At 36.0% G+C, this 22,797-nt stretch overlaps 2 protein-coding genes across 3 annotated transcripts in view; one reads left to right on the top strand and one right to left on the bottom strand.

The window, feature by feature from the left end:
* The window catches only part of AIMP1 (aminoacyl tRNA synthetase complex interacting multifunctional protein 1), a 32,038-nt gene extending 16,990 nt beyond the window's left edge, over window positions 1-15,048 (top strand). For both annotated transcript variants that reach the window (XM_066186272.1, XM_066186273.1), the window contains exons 4-7: window positions 2,129-2,287; window positions 4,489-4,700; window positions 7,973-8,141; window positions 14,798-15,048. In XM_066186272.1, coding sequence (XP_066042369.1) covers window positions 2,129-2,287; window positions 4,489-4,700; window positions 7,973-8,141; window positions 14,798-14,964 — 707 coding nt within the window. In that variant the 3' untranslated portion in view covers window positions 14,965-15,048. The remainder of the gene's footprint in view (window positions 1-2,128; window positions 2,288-4,488; window positions 4,701-7,972; window positions 8,142-14,797) is intronic.
* A 1,137-nt stretch (window positions 15,049-16,185) lies between these two features.
* Window positions 16,186-20,123, bottom strand: GIMD1 (GIMAP family P-loop NTPase domain containing 1). The gene is made up of 3 exons (XM_066185006.1): window positions 20,066-20,123; window positions 18,320-18,741; window positions 16,186-17,157 (listed from the first exon to the last, which is right to left on the bottom strand). Exons 2-3 carry the CDS (start codon window positions 18,710-18,712, stop codon window positions 16,888-16,890), a joined length of 663 nt encoding a protein of 220 aa, XP_066041103.1. The 5' UTR covers window positions 18,713-18,741; window positions 20,066-20,123; the 3' UTR covers window positions 16,186-16,887.
* Between the last annotated feature and the right edge of the window lie 2,674 nt (window positions 20,124-22,797).

Here is a 22,797-nt window from a genome sequence, read left to right as displayed (position 1 = left end):
CCTGGTTCCATGGCTGTGACAAGTTACTTGATTCCAACATTTTAATAATAAGCTGCAAGCCTGACAGATCCATATATTCAACTTAATCAGACATGGAACTAGTTCTTTGTATTTTTTTTTTCAGTGCCTTTCATAATAAGCTGTGAACCTCACTGATGACAACGTCTCCTTGTAATGCTATAGAAATTCCTGCATGTCTAACTCCTCTTGCAACTTTCAGTATTTAATCTAGCATGACTGAGAAATCACTATGGAAAAATCAAGCCAAGGTACAAAGCACAAATGTCCAAAGTACAGATGTCAGGGACTTACTAGGAAACCTGTGGTAATGTAAATTTAGAAACAATGTGTTCTGAATTTATGATTCCATGCTTTAGACCAGCCTTCCTCTGGACTTCTTTCTTTGCTCTCCTCTATGTAGTTCTATTTAGCTTGTGCCATTATATTATACTTCATATTAAAAAAAGAAAAGAGGAAAAAAACCCTTAAAACTGAAGTGTTTCAGATAAACTGTGTTGTCTTTTAAAATTATTGGCAAAAAATCTTCTTCTGCTCTCAACAGTTACTGCTATTAACCCATGCTGTCAGTATTGTAAATTGTTTAAGTGTTTCTGGATGCTAGCATTTAACTGTACCGAATGTTTTACTGGTACAAAAGCACATTCTGTCTTCAAAAAGATTAACATGTTGTGAATACAGAGAATTCTTTTTCTCCTTTGGACACCAATAAAGCCTTTTCATGTACTAACCCAAACTATTAGTTATCTTCTCTGTTTTCTGTTAGTCTGCAGCAGTTCTTGACAGGTGTAAGATATTTCACAGAATCTGCTGTGCTTGAGAGAGGTCTCAAGGTATATTGGTCCAAGATGGCAAAGGAAATGCTTGATATGCATCTTCCTTTAGTTAGCTAGCTCATCTCAGTGGTAGTAGGACTAAATTAATATCTTTTCTTTTGAAGGAAATAGATGTTTTTTAGCTTTGAGAGGACTAAGTAGTTGAGCACAGAAATCAGATGGACACAGATGATCAAAAATACCTAGATATTTTTTCAAGATATATTTAAAACAAGATATTTTTTCAAAAACCTGAGAAACAAAGGCTTTCCTCAACTAGCAAGCAAATGATTGTTGGTACAACAAATCTCACATTCAAATGATTTTAGAAAGTTGTTTATAAGAATATAATTTGTGCAAATCACTTCCGTGTTGAAGAGGACAGGCATCAACTAACAAAGTGCAGTTCTTCAGGAAAGTTAGTAAATATCTGAAATGCAAAACAAAACATGTATGCAGAATGGAGAATTCTATAATAATGACACCAGAAGGATTTATCAGTCGTTAATGATAAAACAGTGTGGATTGAAAAGAACTTCAAAAGATCATCTCATCTATCTTTTCTTGGGAAAGGGAGCCTCGATGATACTGTCTAGTGCACTGATGATGCTTACCCAGTACAATTGTTGGGTTAAAAGCCTTGATGAGATTCTTGAAGAGCAGAATGTAGAAGAGAGGTGATTCTTTCACTTTCATCTGGTAAGATTGATCATGCAATGTCCAGAATTCTGTATCAGCAGATTAAAAACAGCTGTTGAAGGTAATATGCAGAATTTAGGGAAGGGGAGTGTGAAATCAGCAGATCGTATTAGGGATGCAGGTATTTTTGTTCTATTCAGGCTCAGTTTCCTAAGTTAATTGTAAGAGTTGAGTTAAATATCTGAGTACATTATAAAAACGATTTTGTGCATAACTGATTTGTGGAATAGTTTTCAGTACAAGGAGAGCTAGTTGCTATAAACTGAAACTAAACAAATGGGAAATAGGGAATTGGTAGAAAAAATAACTAGGTGTTGAAATCAACTACAAAAAGAGATATTTTTTCCCGTACTTAGCACTTTTTTGCATTTTAAAAATGTGTAATCAAACACTTTGTTTTAATTGATCATAATAATCATATACAGATTGAGTTCTGAAATGTGTTTTGTAATATGGTTCACTACTCAGCAGTTGTGGTTTAGTATATTAAGCAAAATTTTCAGTTCTCTCTGCTTTTTCATTTATGTTGTACACTTAAAAATGTCAGTGTTCAAAGTTCTGGTACTGCCCCTAACCTTTGTGATTTTGATTTTTAGTAAAGCAGATTGCAGTTCCTCCTGGTACAACCGTTTCCACAGCTTTGTTTTCAGAGGATGTTCCACAACCTACAGCAGTTACAGCATCTTCTGGTTCCAAAGATCAAATTAAAGGTGAAGATGAGGAAAAGAAAAAGAAGGAAAAAGTAGAAAAAAAAGGTACTTCACTTTTCTTATCTCTGAGACAGTTGAGGTATTTAATTTATGCAAGTGCTTTTGCATGATTTTGAGCACAAAAAAAAGCTTTCATACAGCTACAGTAGGAAGAGTCATGCTAGCTCTTAAATCTTGAAAGTACTTGAAGCTAATGAAGGCTGTCAGGTAAGCTACAGATTCTTCCTTGCATGGGATACATGCAAAATTCTGTTTAATGTGATTGCACTTCTTCATTTAAGAACAACCACCAACAAAAAAGGGCGTATCTTTTGGACAGCTATACTTTTGTCCAAGTGTATCTTGTAATTTACACCTATGTTTTGCAATCATTCTTTTATGCAGATTATTATTAATTTGCTGTTATTAGATTCGTACAGGTTTTCAGAATTCGCCTATTAGGATAGTGCACTGTCTCTTATTTTTTTGGTGAGCTGTACAGAGACTTATAAGCTATTTTTTATTTTTTGATGTATTTCAGCCTTTGATACGTTAATATTCCACAGAGCTGTAAATACTAAAGCAGAGGCCACATGTCATATCAGGCAATTCATTTTTTCTCTCAAGTATTCAGTGGCCCTGCATAGGCTGTTTCTGTGGAGTTCGGCATCTGTTGAAGGTATTGCATTTAATAGTTGAAGTAACCAATATGTAAAATTTGTTTTTAAGTCTAGAAATTGATGAAGGGATGCACTATCTCAAATCCCTTTTCTTTCTGTCACCTATGTAATCTCTTTCCTCTCTGGTTATTCTCATATTCTTTGTTCTACTTCTTGCAAACCTCATCTGTATGACTTCTCTAGATACTGATTCTGGGCTGACTCTGACACTGGCCAGAGGATTGCATTTTTCTCCTTAGCCTGTGGCCCTGAAATGAATATTTTCTATGTATCTGTATATACACACACCATGTACACTTTTGCTGTGTTCTCTTTTGAGGAAAGACTTCATTTCTTTTGTAGAGGAATGTTATGGAGAACAGTATGGAATTATACCAAGGATAAACTTAGCAGGTCTTTCATATGATCTTAGATACCATATGTTATCTATTTTGATGGGGGACGTTTTCCAGTTTCTCGTATATTATTGTATATTTGACTGATTTTGTTAATCACATTGTCAATTACATTTGAAAACCCCAGCCATAATCACTAAAGCTTTTAATTCATCATAAATGAACAAATGTTTTTGGAGAGCTGTTGCTTATATTAAAAAAATACTGCCTTTTTATTATTGAATGTATCATTTAATTTCAGGCCTGTACTAGAACAGTGATGAATGAAATCAAGTTGCATGTTGTGTCCACTTTTCCTTTTTTGCTCCCCTTAGAGGGGAGTTCAGTTTACATTAATATGTGAGTTATCTTGGATGAAAGAATAACAGAATATTCTTATTTAAAGTAAGCACATCTTAGACTTTTTTAATCTCCCAGAGATTATAGCTGTTAAACAAGTCCTGAATGTCTCCTAAACAGCACAGTCTTATCTACAAACTGGATGTAAATTGCTCATCTTGAAAGGAATATTGCATATTTTATGATTCTGTGATTTAAATAAGCAGCTGAGTATGGGGAGTGTTGCTTCACTGTTGTTTTATACTATGCAGTCCTGTATGTGGGATGGTCATGGGAAAAAGACACCACACCAGGGGAATCTCATAAGCCATGAACATTTTTATGCACTCTTCTGTTTGGGAAGTGCAGAATGTTGGCTGAGGTCGTCTTGAAGGGTTGCATTGCCGCTGTGACAGTGCAGTTACAGTGACTTCACAGCTCCTGGCTCTGTACAATGCTGATAAGCACTTGTAGTCTGATGGACTGTGATTCCTTAGTTTCCTTTTGCTGGTTAAACACCCTGGCAAGGCTTACTGGTAATTGCTAATTATTGAAATGGGATGATCAGGCTTATTGATGTGGCCTTTGTCAAAGTATGTGTGTCACTTACACATTAAATTAAATTTTACAAATTAATTTCAGGGTGACTTTCCAAACAGGAGGTGGTAATTAGTTGAGGTAATGATGTAAATTGAAGTATGATGATTCACCACTGGAAACTGGTAACAGAGATGCTAAATCTTTACTCTTTTGTGTTTTGCACAGAATTTATGCTTATTTCTGAGACTGTGGCTCGCTTTTCCCTTGCAGTAGTCATATACATTAGTTGTGCTTTTTCAAACGTTTATTTTGTGAACAAAATGTTCTCTAATAGGTGAAAAGAAGGAGAAGAAACAGCAGCCAGCTGCTGGAAGCAGCGATGCAAAACCTGTAGATGTTTCTCGCCTGGATCTTCGTGTTGGCTGCATTATTACTGCTGAAAAGCATCCAGATGCAGACACTCTCTATGTGGAGCAAGTGGATGTTGGTGAAGCAAGCCCAAGGACTGTTGTCAGCGGTTTAGTGAAACATGTTCCTCTGGATAAGGTATTGACAAAATTATTTACTAATGGCTTTTCCTTTCCTAAAATATCTGAAGGCATTCATCTGCTTATAGGATATGTTTTTATTCTGCTAAAAGATTTGTAAAGTCATGAAAACAAGAATACAATGCAGATGGAAGTAATGCATAACAACATTTGCCAGAAACCAGAGAAGTACCCTTATCCCAAATCAGTTTCTGATTGCAGTGCTTCTATCCTGAGGTGTTATTCCAATTTCTCTGCCATCGGTACACACTGGACTCCCAAACTAAACAGATGTTTAAATTTCCTACTATGTAGTAGAGAAATCATAGTAACTTCTTTGGTATGATCCAAACTTTTGAAACCTTTGCCTTCCAATCGTCTTTTAAAGCCTGTTGAAATATTTGGCAAGAAGTAAACCAGAGAGCATGTAAATTCAAGTTAGCTGGCAATGAATAGCTTAAACAAGAGTGGAGTACAAAATGCATATTTTTTTACTTCCTTGTGCAGAATAGAATCTGCATCTATGCTTTTTTTAGTTGATACACTTCGGTATTTGGCACAGATTGTTTATGGGTGCCTTCGAACAACCTAAGACTTCAAGATTTAGTTTTCCTTTCACACCTCTTCTAGAAGGTGAGAGGAGTTGACTGAAGTCTGCTCCTTAATTCAAGTGCAAACTTGGCATTTAAAACAGTGTTGTGTAGGGCAACTGCAAAATGGATCATGAAGAAATTGATCTTAGTCTGGAAAAACCTCCATTTTCTTAAATGTCTTTTCAATCCTTATTTGCACACTGTCCCCACAGTAAGACTGCAAGCATAGGAAGCAATTAAAATTGTGATTGTTGTTTCTATGCTACAGAAAGTTACTGAACCAAAAAAACCCAACTGAATACAGTAGCTATTCTGCACTGATCACCTGATGGTATCCACTTACTGGATTTGCACTGGGCAAAATCTCAGCTTGCTTGCTTTTAGCAGTCTGTTTTCAAGAAAGCATGTAGAGGAAAACATCTTAAAAGCCATTCTAAATAGACTTACAAACATGAAGTGTATAGAATCAAGTGGCAGCAGGGGTCTTTTCTCTTTAACCCTCCTTCTGAGCAGAAAAATAATTTGAAGTTCTCATTAACAGAGAATTAGGGATCATCCTTGCATGTTCTTTGAGAACATTTTTGTTTGCGTGTCTGTTTTTGGTTTTGGCAAGTCTCTATTAAGACAGTAAATTCTTGGGGGCAAGCTTCCATCTTTTTGTGTTTTTTGAAATGTTCAAAAATGTGAAGGCTTGGCATGTGTCTATTGCCATATATTGAAATAAAAATATATACATCAGATCAAGGACCACAGCCATAAATTTCTTCACAAAAAAATTCAGCTGTTCATGATTTCAGTGTTTGATGTGGTAATTTAGCAGTGTTTGAGACTGCAGTATTTGTATCATCTGATTTTACTTTTGGTTAGGAAGCACAGTATGTATCTTCAGTAACATTTCAGTATGCAGTGCAAGTTATTTATGGGTGTGAAAACTTCTGGCATGCCCACTTTAGATGTGAAATGCTGTGTTTTTGTTCACATAGTGGTGAAGCCACGTCAGAAGTTGGGACTTGTGTTGTCATGAGCAGTTGTGTCACAGGTAATAGGGATATGGAAGGATCTTGGCATGAGGTGGACCATGCTATTGCTGAGTTCTTTTGGCAGCTGGGGACAATTGGGGAAATTTCTGAAATGTTAAAAGGAATTGGCAGCTTTTCTGCCACTGCAGAATTTGGCTTTTTGAAGTGGTTGTCTGTGTGTTCCTAGCATCAATACCTGTTTCAGTCAACTGTTCTTGAAATTCAGGCAATTCTCCAGTGTCACTTTTTGTCACCTCCTCCTCTTTAACCTAAGAGAGCCTCATGTCAGTGGTCAGAAGGGAAGAACAGGAATGCAGGGAATGGATCTTAAACTTAACAAGAAGAGAAAAGGTCACCATCATCCTCCAGAAATGGTATTCTACAACCATTCATTGTAAGAGGATACATTACAGTTACATCCATTATGAATGATAAACTCTGATTTTTATAGCAGAAACCTTTTCTTGCACTTAGATGCCTTGAAGTCTTTTCTTTCTTGATTATTGGGATGTCCACCCAGTAATTAGCATTCCATTCATTAATTGTTATTCAGTGCTAATAATGCTACAAACTTTCATTTCAGTTGCTGACATGTTACAACCATTTTTTGTGTTTTGTGGTACTTATTTCCATAGCAATAACTTGGTCTGGCTTGGGACTTATGCAAGATAACTTTTTCTTCTCTACGGTTGCATCTTGGCTATTCATATTTTTGCTTTTTAAGGTGTCCTCCTTAAAAAATTTGCAGTTTTTGAAGTAGTTAATCATATGAGTTTTATTAATATTGGTCCTGCAGGTTTTGTTCAGAGTTTGTACTGTGATGCACGAAGATCAAAATCTAGAAATATTAAATACTTATGTATAATGTGCACTAGTAGCATGGGAATTAAGGCATCCTTACTTTGTCTCTTAAGAATGTTCAGGGTTCAGTTTTTATTCAGTTTGAAAGTGTGGTTTCTTTTAGTGTCTAAAGTGTGGTAGATTTTCTGAACAAAGAATATTTTCTCTGGTTTACTATTGTAATTATTAAAATAAAACAATAAATGGAGAAATGTAGTTTTACAGGTTTGTGCTAATAAATTCAGTGTAGGGTATACACAGCCATTTTCAGGTGTTAAAAAAAAAACTCAAGGCATTTGGGTTAACTAAGATAAAATTTAAGATTCAAGTGGACTCATGTAAAAGACCTCTAAGCTTCCAGAGTACAGTTTGAAATTTTTACCTATGGGCCTAATTTGTAGGCTGTTTTTGTTGTTGTTCTTTTTAGTATTATCATCATTAAATTATTATCATAATTAAATAGAAATTGATTGGTTAATAGTGCTGTATTGAAAGCGAACTGAAGTGGTAGCCTTTAGTGAATAAAGATGGAATGCAAGTGAAATGCCTTGCCTAGTTTTTAATTTTCTAAACTGCATATTTTATGTTTCCATGATAAATATGTCACATTTCAGCGTTTATTCCCTTATTCACTGGCCAGCTGTTAAAGGGCTTAAATGTTATGTTACTGGTGTCCAGGCATTAAAATTGTGAATCTGTTGCTACACGCTTCTCTTAAGCTTCACTTGTCATGGTTAAGATCTCATCCCTATAATTCTTTCATTGTAATGAAATAATGGGAGTCCCCAAAACCACATGGCATTTTAAGTACTCACATCCTTCTGTTTTCCTCCCCCAAGATGCAAAATCGGATGGCAATACTACTCTGTAACTTGAAACCTGCAAAGATGAGAGGAGTAGTATCTCAAGCAATGGTGATGTGTGCTAGCTCCCCAGAAAAAGTGGAAATTCTGGCTCCCCCCCCTGGAGCAGAACCTGGGGACAGAATCACTTTTGAAGGTTTTCCTGGTAAGTAGGTATTCTGGAAACATAAAACAGCTTTATTTAAAGCTGGTTGGGTTTTTTGTTGAAATTTGCTGAATTAATTCTGTTGGGTTTTTTGTTACCATGCTAATATTATGTAAATAATAGATTGAAAATACTTTATCATCTGTCAAAAGAATTAACTTGCGAAAGTTGTATAGGACTTTCATGTAAAATACCCCATTCCTTTAAGTCTCAGTAAGTACTTCAGTTTTGAAATGTATGGATAAACTTATTTGTACTTGGCAAATTACAACATGCAAATGTAAAGCATCTTTCACAGTGTCTCAGTGTAAGTGATGAAGTATTAAATTCCTAGTTCCAGCTCCTCCTTGTAATGAAAGTGTCAGAATTTTGGGTAGATTTTTTTTTTTTTTTGAGGAAGAAGGGATGGAGGGGTTAGAAAGGGTTGGAAGTCTCCTGTTCATGAGAGAGGCCTGTAATATTCAATACACCAGGGTTTTTTTGTTTGTTTGGGACACAATGTCTTTTTAGGTTTCCAGAGAGACACATTGGACTTTCTCCCATTTAATTAAATCAATAAATCTATCTTTTTTTTAGAATATAAGTGAGAATTCTACCAAATTTAAACTTTATCAAAAGATGATTTTTCATCCATTTTTCCATTTCTTCCACCTCTATGAAAACGATTTATTTTTGGCTGCATATTGGGAACTCAAATATAGCATCATAGATTTATCATGCTGATGAATGCTTCCCTCCTACCCAAATACCAGTTCGTTATTCTCAGTCTGGAAGGGATGCAGTCAGATCAGCTTCTTCTGTTGCTGTATTTGTTAGTGCTGTTAATTTTTTTTTTTTCTTATGGTTATGAGTGTTTTCATCAGGAAGTGCTGGTTCATTATGATCTCAGTAAAAAAGGCCCTCATACTCAAAGTGCCATTTAAAATGCTGTTTATTAGAACTGAGTCTGAAAAGAGAGACTGGTATAAATAATCTTACATGGCATAAATGTTCATAATGCACCTGCAGCATGCTGTGCACTCCCTGTCCATGAGGAGAGTTTCTTCCCTTTCCACTGTTTGAGCTATTGCTGTATTTCTTTACTCATTGTGACGGTCAATCATAAAGAACATTTGTGTGAGAACTTTGTGCTGCCCTGTTCCATAAAGGTGAGGACATGCAGGTGGCTCAGTTGCTGGTGCCCCATGGGAGCTGCCTGTAGACACCTCTCTTGCAGTCAGCTGCTAGGTTTATCCTGCTCCCTAGGAATTTAGGAATGTATGCGGCACAGCCCAAGCTCAGGTCTATGTGGGTCAGCTGTTAAGTGGATCACAGAGGCCTTGGTGAACAGTGCTCTTCTGGTCAGGATCACTCCATAACTTTAACTTGAAAAGACATGGTCCAACTCCCAGTATTTCCCATACTGGGTGAAAATGTATGTCTGTGCATTTATCAATGAAGTATTCATCTTCAGGATGAATTTATTTTTCAAAAGTTGGCTTTCACATGTGAGAAAATGGTGTAATTTTTATTTTCTGCATGGAGCCATATGAACCTTTTTAAACTATTGCACTTATAACAATTTCTAGCTGTTCAACAGAGTTTTCATTTATGAACCTCTTGGCAAGCTCTATGCTTAAACATACTTGCATGAAATAACTTTCAGAAATACATATACATGTATATATATTTTTTTATACTTCTTGAGACTGAAATTGTGAGCTTTAAAAAAAAAGATTTTGATTAGAATATGATAAAAGAAGCAATGCTCTATCTAGGTGCTTTATGAAATAGAAAAATAGCTCAGCTTGCTGTGATTTAATGCTCCAACTGAAAATATTTTAAAATAATGCTGTGTTTTAAAAGGAAATCAGTCTGGCAGCATTTTTTTTCTTCAGTTTTAGTTTCCTTAATTAAAAATATACCAAGCTTGCTAGTTCAGATGCAGAATTAGTTAGCTATACTGAAATATCAAATGCTTCAGCAATTGCATTGACTAAATTGTAGGAATATTCACACATGGCTTCTAGTCGTTATCACATATAGTGAGTAAAGGTGGATTAAACGTTGGAATTTTTTAACCTGTGAGAATCACAGGTAACAAATATACTCACACTGCTTTCTGTTGCTGTGGAAATGGATGTGCAAGAGACCATCAAGTTGTAGAAGAAACACTTCTAATGCATAAGCCCTGGAAAATGATGTACAAGTTCACCCCTCAAAAATGTCCTGTGCCCAGGTTGAGTGTCTTTTTTTGTTTGCTTTTGTCTAAGATACACCCTTCCTCCAAACTTATATCTCAAGTGGCTTCGTACACCTGGCATTTGAAAATGTGAGAGCTGGTAGTAGCGCTATTTTTTGTTCACCGGCACATCTGTTCTTGCACATGACTAATGAAGTGAGTTCTGTCAAAATAATTGAACTATTTGACTCCATTTGTTAGGCTTTTTTACAGTGGCAGAAAACTTTTCCTAGAGCAAATGAGTTATAGAAATATTTGTTCTAAAATTATTCCCAGGTATTATGGTATGCAGGCACCGTGTTGACATTTTGATCCTTAAAAGATATAGAGTAAGCTAAAGGTGGTGTGTAAGTTGTTCTAGTTTGGAAGTTATGCCTTGCAGCCAGTGAGACAAGATTTTGTGTGGATTGTGTCAGTTTCCTTCTGATGGAGAGCCAAAGACATGGGGCTCTGATAAGTGCCAAATGAAGATTTTTGCAACCACTTTGCAAGGTGTATATATCCAGGACTATAGATTGTAGTCCAAAATGGTCACTGTTTCCTAATGCTTCATAAAGAGCTGCTTGGAAAATTTTGTAGCTATGAGATTTAAGCTAATCATTGACTTTGAAAACTCACCTAGTGCTTACCTAAGTATTAAGTGGAGTGATCTGTCTTCTCTACATGAAACCTATTTCAAAGAATTCTCAGACTTATGATTTTACTATCTTCAGTTGGAAGATGCAATAAAACCCCATTGGTTGATGGAGACCTACAAAATCATGGTGACATCTGCTTCTGTAAATTTATTTGTTGGGTACTTGTCTTTTCAATGTTGGTGTTGTAAACTAAGGGGGAAACTCACTGGGAGACTGGAAAACTGTTTCTCAGTTTTCAGTGGGGTTGAACATCTATCTTCTACTCACCTTTTTTTGTGTTAAAACCTTCTGCTTCTTAGCTGCTGCTGTCTCCGCAAAGATCATCTGGCACTTGGCCTGATGCTGTTACCAGGATAGACTCCTTGTTGTGTCAGATGTCATTTAATTTCCCTGCTTAATTGTAACCATTTATATTCTGATCAATTTTTTGTTTTAAAAACTAATTGTAAAGCATAAAGATTCACTTGGAGTCCTTGAAGTTAAAATAGAAAGGACAGCTGGGTTTTATTTAAGTTTGAAGTATGAAAGTCTGTGAAGCAACAGAAGCACCACCAGCAACAATAAAGCAATTCTAAAATGCACACAGCTGTCTATCAAGCAGCTCGGATTCGAGCTATTTTTAAGTATTCTCTCTCCATTATACAAAATATTCTTGAGATACAGACTAAGTTTCTTTCACCATTTTAGTCAAAGTAAACAAAAGGTATCTTATCTTAAACCAATTTTTTTTTTCTCTGTAACCACTGGAGTGTTTACCTAGAACCATCTTGAGTATTATAGAGGTGTGATTTAATAAGGAATGCTGTTGCCTGGAGTATTATTCTGTTTATTTATTTGATGTCTTTGCCCTCAGTGGAATTTTTAACACTGTTAAACTCCAGAGCATGAATCTTCAAGATCTCTTGAGCCTTTTTTGTGTTAAGTACTTTGTCAAATTTTTATCCACCTTCACTGGGAAAGGTCAGATTTTTAAACTGTAGAAGAATTATTCTATTATGAATGTGTAAATTCTATAAACTCCTACCTAGTAATTGTCTTATGACAGCAGTAATACTTAAAGATTTATAGCTAACTGTGAAATCTCTTTCCTGATGGCAGTATCAGATGCTTTGATGCCACAGGAACCAAAAATCTGTTACTTAAATGATATAATTAACTTATCATTCAGGTCTAAGAATCACTAGCAATTTAGTAAATTGCTATCTCTTTAAAAGAATAAAAAGTGGTAAAGCTGAAACGCAGTGATTAGCCTGTAGTTAGCAGATTTCTTTAATCAAAGCTTGATTAAAGTGTATGGATGTTTTCCTTCAGCTGTGTTGTTACAATCCACTGTGGGGTAAGTGGCATTAAGTAAAGCCACACATCACTGTGTCCTTTTGCCCCTTGCTGTGCTGAGATATATTCCTTCAGTAGTTGAGCTGTTACAAAGTGCAGAGGTTTCTTTCTTATTATGAAACTTACTTGTAATATTAAAGCCACAAGATGGAATGACGTGTAACAAATTTGCGACCTCTTATTTGGCCCATTTTTGGTAAAGAGAGTGGAAAGCTGATTAAGCCATTAAAAACATTATTTTATTTATAGAAACTCTTCTAAAGAATATTTTCTGGGAAGAAGGAATGCACTAAGGAGAAGGCATAGGAAAATGCACAGCCTAAAGCTCTGGTAATATTTAAAATTGGTGCCTATGCTAATCTAATATGAGCTCACCACAGATCCCAAGGGAGCTTGATGCAGGATTCCAGAGAAACTTATTAACATCCAAAGCGTGTTTTTTATAATAAAAGTCAGGAGGTTTTCTTACTGAAAAAAAAAAAATCATGTGCTTTTTATATTTGAGGAGGGGAAGGAAAATGTACAATGGATCACTTAACGTTCTGTTCAATGATTTTATTAGTTTGTATGCATTCACTGTGGTCTAAATCCAAGTTTGCCTTTGTTCATGAACCTGAGCGTTAAGCTGATTTATTTTTGTGAAAATGCACAATTAGGTCTAAATGTTAAGTAATTTTTATTTAATAGTGTAATTATTTAAGTAATTAAAGTATTTAAATTTATTCCTCTGTTTAATATTAATTATAAACAATATAGAAAGATAATTATTAATGTTATGACTGATTTTTCTTTGAAATACTAAATGCACTCTGGTTGTGAAATAACTTGACTGCATTATAAATACTGTCTGGTAAGGCTAGCTTACTTCACAGAGAAATTTAGCCTAGTCTGCTTTTCTTGAATATATGGAATCTAGAGGATTAGACCATATACAGACAGAAGTAACCCAGGTTTGCAGGCATTGAGAATGTGAGTAGGCTTAACTACTGAAAACATTTAAAGGAGAATACCAGTAAGGCATAAGACAGGAATGACAGCAGTTGATTGAACCACTTGTTAGTCAGTCAGGACTTGAATTTCAACCAGCTAATAGAAAGAGGTCTGTTAAAATCCCTGCACTCTTACAGTTTTTCTTCCTGAACCTTTGGAAATGCTTCGTAGTGCAACACGGGAGTACTTGATGTTCTGCTGACTTGGAGAGCTCCTCCTCTGAGGGCATCTCAGGGAGGATATGATTCCTAGGATTTGGTTTTTGATTCTTACTTGTTCTGGAACTTTTGATTTTGATCTTTTGGGCAGAATGGTGCCAATATGACACTACAAGCAAGTAAAAGCATAGAGTGTAACAATGAAATAGCATGAGATTCCTTTGAGCATTTAAATGTGCAGTTCTTGTAGGGTTTTTCATTTGTCTTGCCTGGATGACACACAAGAAGTCAAAAGCACCCAACAATCTTATGATTAAATTATTTTTAATAGAATCTGTATTGTATTAGAATTAAGAGATTAAACTTATTTTACCTTTGAACAGAAAATAATAGTGCAGTGAATTGGCTGTCTTGTTTTATCTAGATTATATCAGTAGGCAGCAGTTAATCTTTGCAGCAAGATTATTTAGCTTGTTTTGTGTCTGTACTTTGCATTCCATGCTTATTTAAAACTCGGAAAAATATCCTTCACTATGCTATCTAATTTGTTGGTAATATTTCAAAACATAGAAAAAGCCTCCATTTTTTTATTCATTAGAGATCCTTAAATAATCACATTTGCTAATGTAGTTAGTTACTGTCAGTACCTCTGTGGTGTAGGTGTCTTAATCATAATGTATCCATGGAAACAGGAAATTGAGGCTTATCAAGACTGAGGCCATAATTGCTGAAATTCTAGCTAATCTCTACTGCTTCTGTTGTTTTGGGCTCCAGAGCTTGTCATCAAACAATACAAAGCATAGCAGAACAGTGTTAAAACTTGGGGCTAAAATTATATGTCAGTATTCTACCTCTGAACTATTCTTGTCTAAGTTCAGTATTCATCAACTGTAACAGCATCTGCTAAATGCACTTAATTGCTTATAAAAACATCATTAATTTCTAAATTTAAGATGCCGACAAACCTGTCTTGATGAGCAGTGTACTTCTGTGGTCCATATGTTCTTAATTCTTGGGAATTCTTTTTGTCTGTAGTATAAACTAACAGCAGTTTCTTTCTTTTAACAGTGCTTATTGTCTGATACAACATTTTTACCTTGAAAGATCCTCATTTTCAGCGGGATTCTGAAGATATTTCCTAGACAATTGCTAATTCCAATCAAAATTTTCATTTTCAGAATTAAAAGGAATGTTGGGGGTTTTTTCCCTTCAAAGTGTGTGCAGTGATTATATGTGGGCTGTTGTAGATGTGTAAGTACATAGAGCACTTGCTCTGAGTTGTGTGCTATTAGGTTATTCTTTGTTTTGAAACAGGAGATCCTGAGAAGGAACTTAACACAAAGAAGAAGATTTGGGAGCAAATCCAACCTGATCTTCATACCAATGACCAGTGTGTTGCTACATACAAAGGAGTTCCATTTGAAGTGAAAGGGAAAGGAGTGTGCAGGGCAGAGACGATGGCAAACAGCGGAATTAAATAAATAAATGGTTATTAGAAACTTTTACAAATGTTGAAATGCAAAGTGATGCAAGCACAATAAAAAATATGAAATGCATGGCTAAAACCTGTTTTGTTTGACTTCTTTTCCGGAATATATTACATATATTACAACATTTTGACAGTTCACTGATTCACTGGGCTTATTGTCCTTGAGGTTGTGTGTTGTCAGAAGTTATTAACCACTCAGTTCTCATAACTTAATTGCCAAGGCTTGTTTGTGGTGGGACTGCAGGCAGGCAACTAAATTTTCTGGACAACTTGAAGGTTTAGAGCTTCTATTTAGGAAGAGCTAAAGGAAATAAGGAAAATATTCTGCTGTGTTCCTTGTGCGCTAATTGCAGGACTAGCAGTTGGTTAGTGAAGACCACAATTGTCTTTATTCTTCTAGTCACTTTGTAATAGTTTTTCTCCTTCCAAGCAGTTTTCAAATGTATTATAAGCCTCTGCACCTGTGTTCTTGCCTGTGTTCTTTCTGTAGTCTGCAGTCTGTTGTTACTGGGAGATTAAAGTATGGTGGTTTATGCCCTACAATGTACAAATGGACACACTTTCATGTCCCCACAACTAAGCCATTATAATTTCATTAGGATCAAAGCTGCCACTTTGCTAGAGAGGTCATTATCTAGTCCACCTAGGTAAATCCGTCCAAACCGATAGGTAGGCCTAAGAAATAATTAATAACAAGATTCCTGGAACTAATCAAAAATTAAAAAAACCTCAAACCCCAAAAAACCAACCCCGAGAAAACCCAAAAAGCAACCAAACCAAAAAAAAATCCTTTTCCAGTGCTCAAATGGGTATAAAATTCATTGATTTTTTGGTTTTGTTTTAATGTGCTTTTATGCAATGATGTTTTATATAAAAAGTATTTTGGTTTTAACAGAAATAGCTACTTCAATTTTTATAGTTAGAATTATTTCATAATAATGTTGTACAAATGGTCATGTTGCTAGGCTATTAGCCTCAAATTAATTCTTTCAGTTCCTTACTTAGAGTAATATGAAACTCAATATTTTGGATCAATTTACAATAACCCTTTAAAGTAGCTATTTAGACATACTTCAGATATTTTGCATATAATATTAACTTAAATTGTTGCTGTATAACCATTGAAACAGTAAACACTATTTTAACTACTGAAATTAAAAACAAACTTGAGTCTTTCTAAATGTTGGAGGCTTTGAGCTTCTCCCATGAAGTGGAGGGAAAACAAGATGACAATGATATAAAATTAAAAGGAACATGCATGCAGAGGAGATGAACAGATTTTTTTTTATTATTAGTGTTTTTTGTGCCTGTAAACTGATAGGTTTTCATACATCTGGCAATAAGCAATAGTAATAAGTTATTTTAAATGTGCTGAATAGTATTAAGCACATGCCTTGTGAACTGTATATCCAATAATGTCTTATTAAGTAAAATCCTTGTAGTTCAAGAATTCAGTTATAACTGATCTTGCATCATGGTAGGGAAATATTTTTACAATAGATAAATCTTAGCTTTTGGTACCAGAGAGAGCAAAGAGGCCCTTTGAGTCTTCACTCATGTATTTTTTACTACTTCTTTTTAAATTTTATTTTATTCTTCCAGATCTGTGTTCTGTGTGAACTGGAATATACAGTCGGGTGTAGTGCAGAATCTCATTTGTAACTACGCACATACTAGGAGCATGATTTTGGAGCACTTGTTCTGATTTTGTGGTTGAACTTAGGATTCTGAATGCAGTAGTGTGAGGTACTCTGTGGAAGGCAAGTAGTTTGATGATCTAAAGAGGTATTTCTAATTGTATGTTCAAAGGTGTTTGGTATGTATGTGGAGTTTTCCAGCTGATGGCTCTTACTCTTTTATTTCTAAGGTGTTACCTACTGTAGAAAATAGACAAGTGAGTGCCTTAAAGCTAATTTTATTCCTTGCTGTCTTTAAGTAGTACTTGATAATTATTTTTTTGTATAAAATTCAAGAGCTTTCTTAAGACAATATTTCTTTCCTCTTTAATTATGCTGTTGTCGTTGTCTAGGAAAATGTATTTATGCTGTACTAAGTTCAGAAGTGACAACAGGGTACTTGAGGCACTGTGCAAGTATGTTTCCTCACTGTATCCAGCCTCTTCTGCCTTGTCTGCATGAGTAAGTAGAACTGCAGTGAAATCCTTCCATGTGGGACCCAGAAGTTCCTGTAATGAAAAGCAAATCTTAACTAGTTGTCTTTTATTTCTTTTCCCCACACTTATTTCATATACTTAGTACATTAACAGACTGGTTACATGCATAGTTTATTTTTTTTCCTGGCAGTAATCCAGTTCATGCTATCTGAGTTGATGAAATTTCTGGGTCTTTTTTCACCTTTCTGAGACACTGACATCCACTTCCAGTGGAAATATGTCATCATACAGTACTAGGTGTTCTCTGTTCCTTGGCTACAGATGTTAACAGAATGTCTCCAGTTAAAAAAGTTCATGTAAATAAGGAAAAATGCTTGCTTAGCCATGTCATGCCTTAGTTTGAAATCAGTAGTTACCACCTATCAGTAGAGGCATGATGTTTACAGCTCTTTGAAAAAATTTTTTGAAAAGCACCAAATCACCTATTTTTGAAAAAATAAATGATGAATTTCTATGTAACACCAACTTCAGTTCCAGCTGTGATCCACAAAATTGAACTATTATCAGCAATTCAGGTGAAACACAAATCAAATGCAACACCTTAAAAATGGGCCAGAGAATTTGTCTTCAACTTCTGTGATTTATCTGATGAAAGAGAATGGAAAAACAAGCTACCTTTCTTTCAGTAAGTACAGATAATTTTAATAGTAATAAGAGAGGTTGGGCCTTAATTTACAGGTGTAAGTGAAATTACAACTTTGCTGCAATCCTGCCACCTCCTGTATATGACAAGAAGCCTTGTCTTGGTGATAGAGGACACTGCAGTGATCTTGACTCTGTAACCTAAATGCTAAGGTATGTAAAACTACTTTAAAGGATGTCTGCTGCTTCCAAGGTTAAGTGGGGTGTTAAAAAGACTTGGTGTATTGATAGTGATAATCTATTTTAGACACTAGGGATTAAATTTATCTAACGCATACAAAATTTTCACTTTAGCTGCCCAAGGAAGTCTTGAGCTATCAGTTTCAGAAAGAGGATAGAGCTTTGATTTGTTGAGGACTCAAAATCAATTATAATCTTTGTTCTGAAATTAATATCTGCCACATGCAATTCATTAGGCTGTTGTTGGAAAAAAGTATATTTCACTTTTGCAGTCAACTCTTCTGTAGCTATTGTCACCTGAAGGTGAAAGAACTGCCATTAGAGCAGAGACTTCTATTTATTTTTTGGTTACCTGGATGAGCTGAACTGTGTCATTGCTTTCATCTGGACACAGAGGCAGGTCAGCCCTCAGGACCAAGAGAGCCAAGTGCAGGCCTTCCTCCCCAAAGTGCTGCGCCAGGGCTGCTCTCACTGTATCTCTCACTTGCTCTTTGCTCAGAGCACTGTGAGGGTAGCCTGGAGTGTCCAGTACTCGAACACGAAGAGCTGACTCGCAACCATTTCTCCGCATGAGCCCCAAGATGCGGCCGCTGCGTCCGAGGCTGCAGCATGTAGTCACAGAGCTGGGGGAGAGATGGCTCTCAAAGTCTGAGCTGCCCAACAGGCTGTTCCCAGCAGCACTTTTGCCAGTCTGACTTTTCCCAAGGACAACAAGATTGATGGTCATCTCATTGCTGTCTGCCATTGTCTGCGCTTTTATCCACAAACCTGTCACTAAAACAAATAACGTGAGGTGCTTCAGACAACTTTGGTGTGGAAAAAAGAAAGAGACAAGAATTTCCGTTATTCATTGTTGTTTGAGTGTTTTTCCCTGAAAAAGTGAAAGGAGTTAGGAAGAAGCAAAATAGAGTTGTGGAGAGGCAACAGAGAAAGGAGGAGTTGGGAAACAATGGTGGAATGTTGCCATCCTGAAAGAGTAGTAGGTTAGGAAAAGGAGGCAAACTAGGGAAGGAAGAAGAGAATGGTGACAAATAGGTGCTGCTGTTATTAAGTGACAATGTTTCAGGATGTAAGTGTTTGTTTTAGGGAGAAGAATAGTCAAGGAGAAGTAGATTTTAAGGGAGCCCTTTTTCACGGCAGAGAACAGCTTAAGATATGTCTTTCATCAGCTACCACTGATGCTGACATAGTAGTCTGAAAGGGCTTTCTGATGCAGATAAATATCTCAATTTTAAAAAAGGAGAAGAGCTGAAATAGACAATCTCATGAAAATGAGATTTTGGAAATGTATACTAAACCAACTTATTAGCACAGTAAGTGGAAAAGAAAAACATAGACTGGTGGATAGAGAGAGGGAGTTGGCTTGGGATCATTTCCAATTACTCTGTGTGTTCATAAACAAGACCTCTCGTTCTCTTTCTACTTTTCTGTAATCCAGTATCTGAAAGGGTTTTGGTGTGTGCTGATCATCTAACAGGAAAGCTTGTTATTTAAATAAATTGAGATGTGTTTCAGAAGGTAAAACCATAGTGGCAAATAGGAGCTTCAGAAAGAAGGTTTTTTGTGTGTTTTTTTTTGTGTGGGTTTTGGTTTTTTTGTTTTAAGATACTAGGTTTAGGTACTCATAGAGGAGGTCATGGATAATTTTAGGCTGGGATTTCCTGTGATTAATTTATATAGATTCTTGCTGTGCAGTTCAGGCTTTCAAGAGAGAGAAACATATTAATTCCATGCCTAAATCAATCTTTTGAAATAACTTCAATGCAACACCAAAGATGCAAGAGCTAGTAATATACTAATTTTGTTACAGACAGCATTGAATACATACATGATAATCTTCCTTCCTGAATTCACAGTGAAGTTTTTGTGGATTTTTCAATGATCAGTTTCCTTCTAAGAAAGACATCTTACGAAATCGTTGTCTTCAGTTTTTCATCAGTCTAGATATACATTGTACACTTTGTAGCATAATAATAGGAAGTAGTGAACGTGGATTCGCCCATTCATCCATCCAAATCATAATCAAAGATTTGGGGGCTTATCCCTGTAGGCAGTCTACGCTTAAGTACCTAGATTAGTTTCATTTTGGATCACTTACCTTATTTTCCCTTAATTTCTTCTTGCATTCAGGCTTCATTCATAAACCACCTGTGCAGTGTAAAAAGAAGTTCATATGTGAACTTTGAAACTAACAGCAGCACCGTACCACGCTGAGACTGTTACGTACACATAAATCTGGTTAATAATTATTACTGATTGATCCTCATTCAATTGTATGTTTGGACAGTAATTGGCACAGTTGAATTTTTTTAACTTAGCTGCAAATACTGTTTTTGAAGTCACTTAAGTGATTGCATGATGTTGATATTTTTAAAAGTAAATTAATTCCACCAGCAGTTAAATGTGCAAATCATAAATGTAGTAGTGGGATTCCTTTGTATTGCACATTCTTGGATGTATCTTCATTTGTGCATGTGAATAGCAAATGCACTCTCTCTTATTATTGCAATGAATTATTAATTGGAATATTTTTGTAGCACAATATAAATCATTTGCAAATATAAACATGTTTGCTTAACAAAGATGGACTAAAATGATAACAAATTTATTAAAATACAGAAATTATTTGTGAACAAGGCAGAAAACTGAAGACTTCTTGCAGAACTGCCTGTCATGTGCATTAGCTGTTGGCTATTAGCCTAATACATTTCTCTTGCAAGCATTATTATTTGCCATGCTATAGTAGCATTAAAACCAGAGACAGGTGATTGTCCAGGTAGGCCCTATCACTGGCTTTTTTGACAATTATCCACAAGTGGGAAATAACTGGTTAGAAAATAAATGCAAATTTTTGCTTTAATGACCAGGTTGTAGTTATAGAATGGAAGAGTGGATGAGCCTGTCCTGTCTGTTCACAAGGATCAGCCATTTCTTTGTAAATCCCTGGGGCTGCAGGCACAAGTTTACTCCAAGGGTATGAAGATACTTGTCAGTAGGAACACGAATCTGATATGTAAGCTATATGTGGTGGCAGGAAAAGAGGAATGTGCTTTCCAGAGCCCAGTCCTGCCGAGGACATTGCCATCTGAGTTGTAGCTCTGTGTGGGAGCCTGGAAGTATTGGTTTACCACAGTACCAGGGCTGTTCCTGCCAGCCTCAGCAGTGAAGGGGGACTGCAGGATTTAGAAAAAAATTGTCTTCCTGGGAGGACATGACAGGGTGCGGGGGGGGGGAAATCAAGCTGATTTGTATGACTCTTGAATGGGCTCCTCAAACGTGGAAAAAGTCCTCCCCAAGGTGGCAGTATCAGCCTGCTCCACAGGTACTGTAAAACTCAGCTGGGGTCCCCTTGCTCTGCAGTCCTATGCTGAAATAAAATGCCAGATCAGAAATGAGCTACAGCATTAGAAAGCACAGGATAATCACAGGACTCTTCAAGCTTCTCTTGAGATAAGAAATGTAAAAAGCATTTGTCTCTCTTCTGTCACAGAAACGTTTTTACTTTACATATAAAATACAAACAGTAGCACCCTAATTAATGAATTTGAACATCAGTAATGGAAAGGTAGAATTAAGAAACTGAAGTGTTTTTCACTGTTTCTTACATGACTCTTGAAAATCAAGGTCTTTTGTTTTCGCTAACTTTTAAGTTGAGCCCGTGACAATTATGATGAGGCTTTAGCTATCTTAAAATCTACTGCCAGAACATCATCTTGTACAGAGTACAATAAAGTTGCCAGGATGCTTTTTAGCACTACTTGCTTCCAGTGGGTGACCTGTCTTTTTTGTTTGCTTTGTTTTTGTATTTCTTTATTTTTGAAGTGGCAAGAAGAAAATCAAAACTGAGCCTATTGCAGATTGGCAGGCAGGAAGGGTTCTTCAAACTGATAAAGGAAACCTTGTACTGCTCCTGTGGAAATATCAAGCAAGTCTGGTGAGGAATTTTCAGGAATCTAAGGAAGTAAAATCCTTAATCTAATTGAACATAGGGATCATTTGTGTGTCTAGCATCCTTGTCTTTGAATAAAACAAAGCTAAAGTACTTTCCAAGTAGCCATTGGTTTTGTATCTATCTATAGATTTAATTAGAGTTGCATTTTAGTCACATTACTGTGTCAGCTGCTGTTCTGTTGTAGTCCCTGTGACCACCCAGTGGTTTGCACACATCCTAAACAAGCTCTCCGTGATGCTTGTTAGGGTCTACCAAGCAGGCTAGATTTTGTAAAAATGAAATAGTAGTTTCTCTTTAGGCACATGGTATCTCTTAACATGTGTAATCTTTCAGTTCTCACGCCTTCCCATCCCTTAGAGCTTCTTTCCTTATGTGGGGCTCTCATTTTAGCCCAAGATGATGCCATAGTAAGTAATTTAAGGTGTGCTTTGATGAATTTCTCTTACTTAGAGAAAACCCAGTGAAGCCATTTCATGGATTGCCACACACAAAGGCAGGCTCTCAGTCTGCCCAAACAACATGAGAAATCCAGGAAGGTATGCAGTCCACATAGTCAGTGTGGCTTCAGTTCTGGTAGATGTGTAATTTCTAAGAAACAGCAGGCACATCACTGCTGAGAGAGAAACAGGACGGATTTAGTGATGTTCTTCTCCTTTTGGACTTCATTCACAAAAAAAATCTTCTGATTCCAAAGGAAGACACATACAAAGTACACTAAAGTTTTCTTAAAACAGATTATTATTTTTTCCCCTTGCTTAATGCAGTCCTTAATATCTTTAGTATTTTTAAACATTAGTAATCAATTATCAGCAGTCTACAAGATCATGTTTCTTTTTGCAGTATAGGTGGCTATGTAGATTGTGTGCTAGCTACTCCAT

The sequence above is a fragment of the Chamaea fasciata genome, unplaced genomic scaffold, assembly GCF_029207755.1.
Source record: "Chamaea fasciata isolate MVZ Bird 193981 ecotype frontalis unplaced genomic scaffold, bChaFas1.0.hap1 SCAF_6, whole genome shotgun sequence".
NCBI classification, from domain to species: Eukaryota; Metazoa; Chordata; class Aves; order Passeriformes; family Sylviidae; genus Chamaea; species Chamaea fasciata.
The sequence above is the reverse complement of the archived record's forward strand: the minus strand, read 5'-3'. Positions and strand labels throughout refer to the sequence as shown.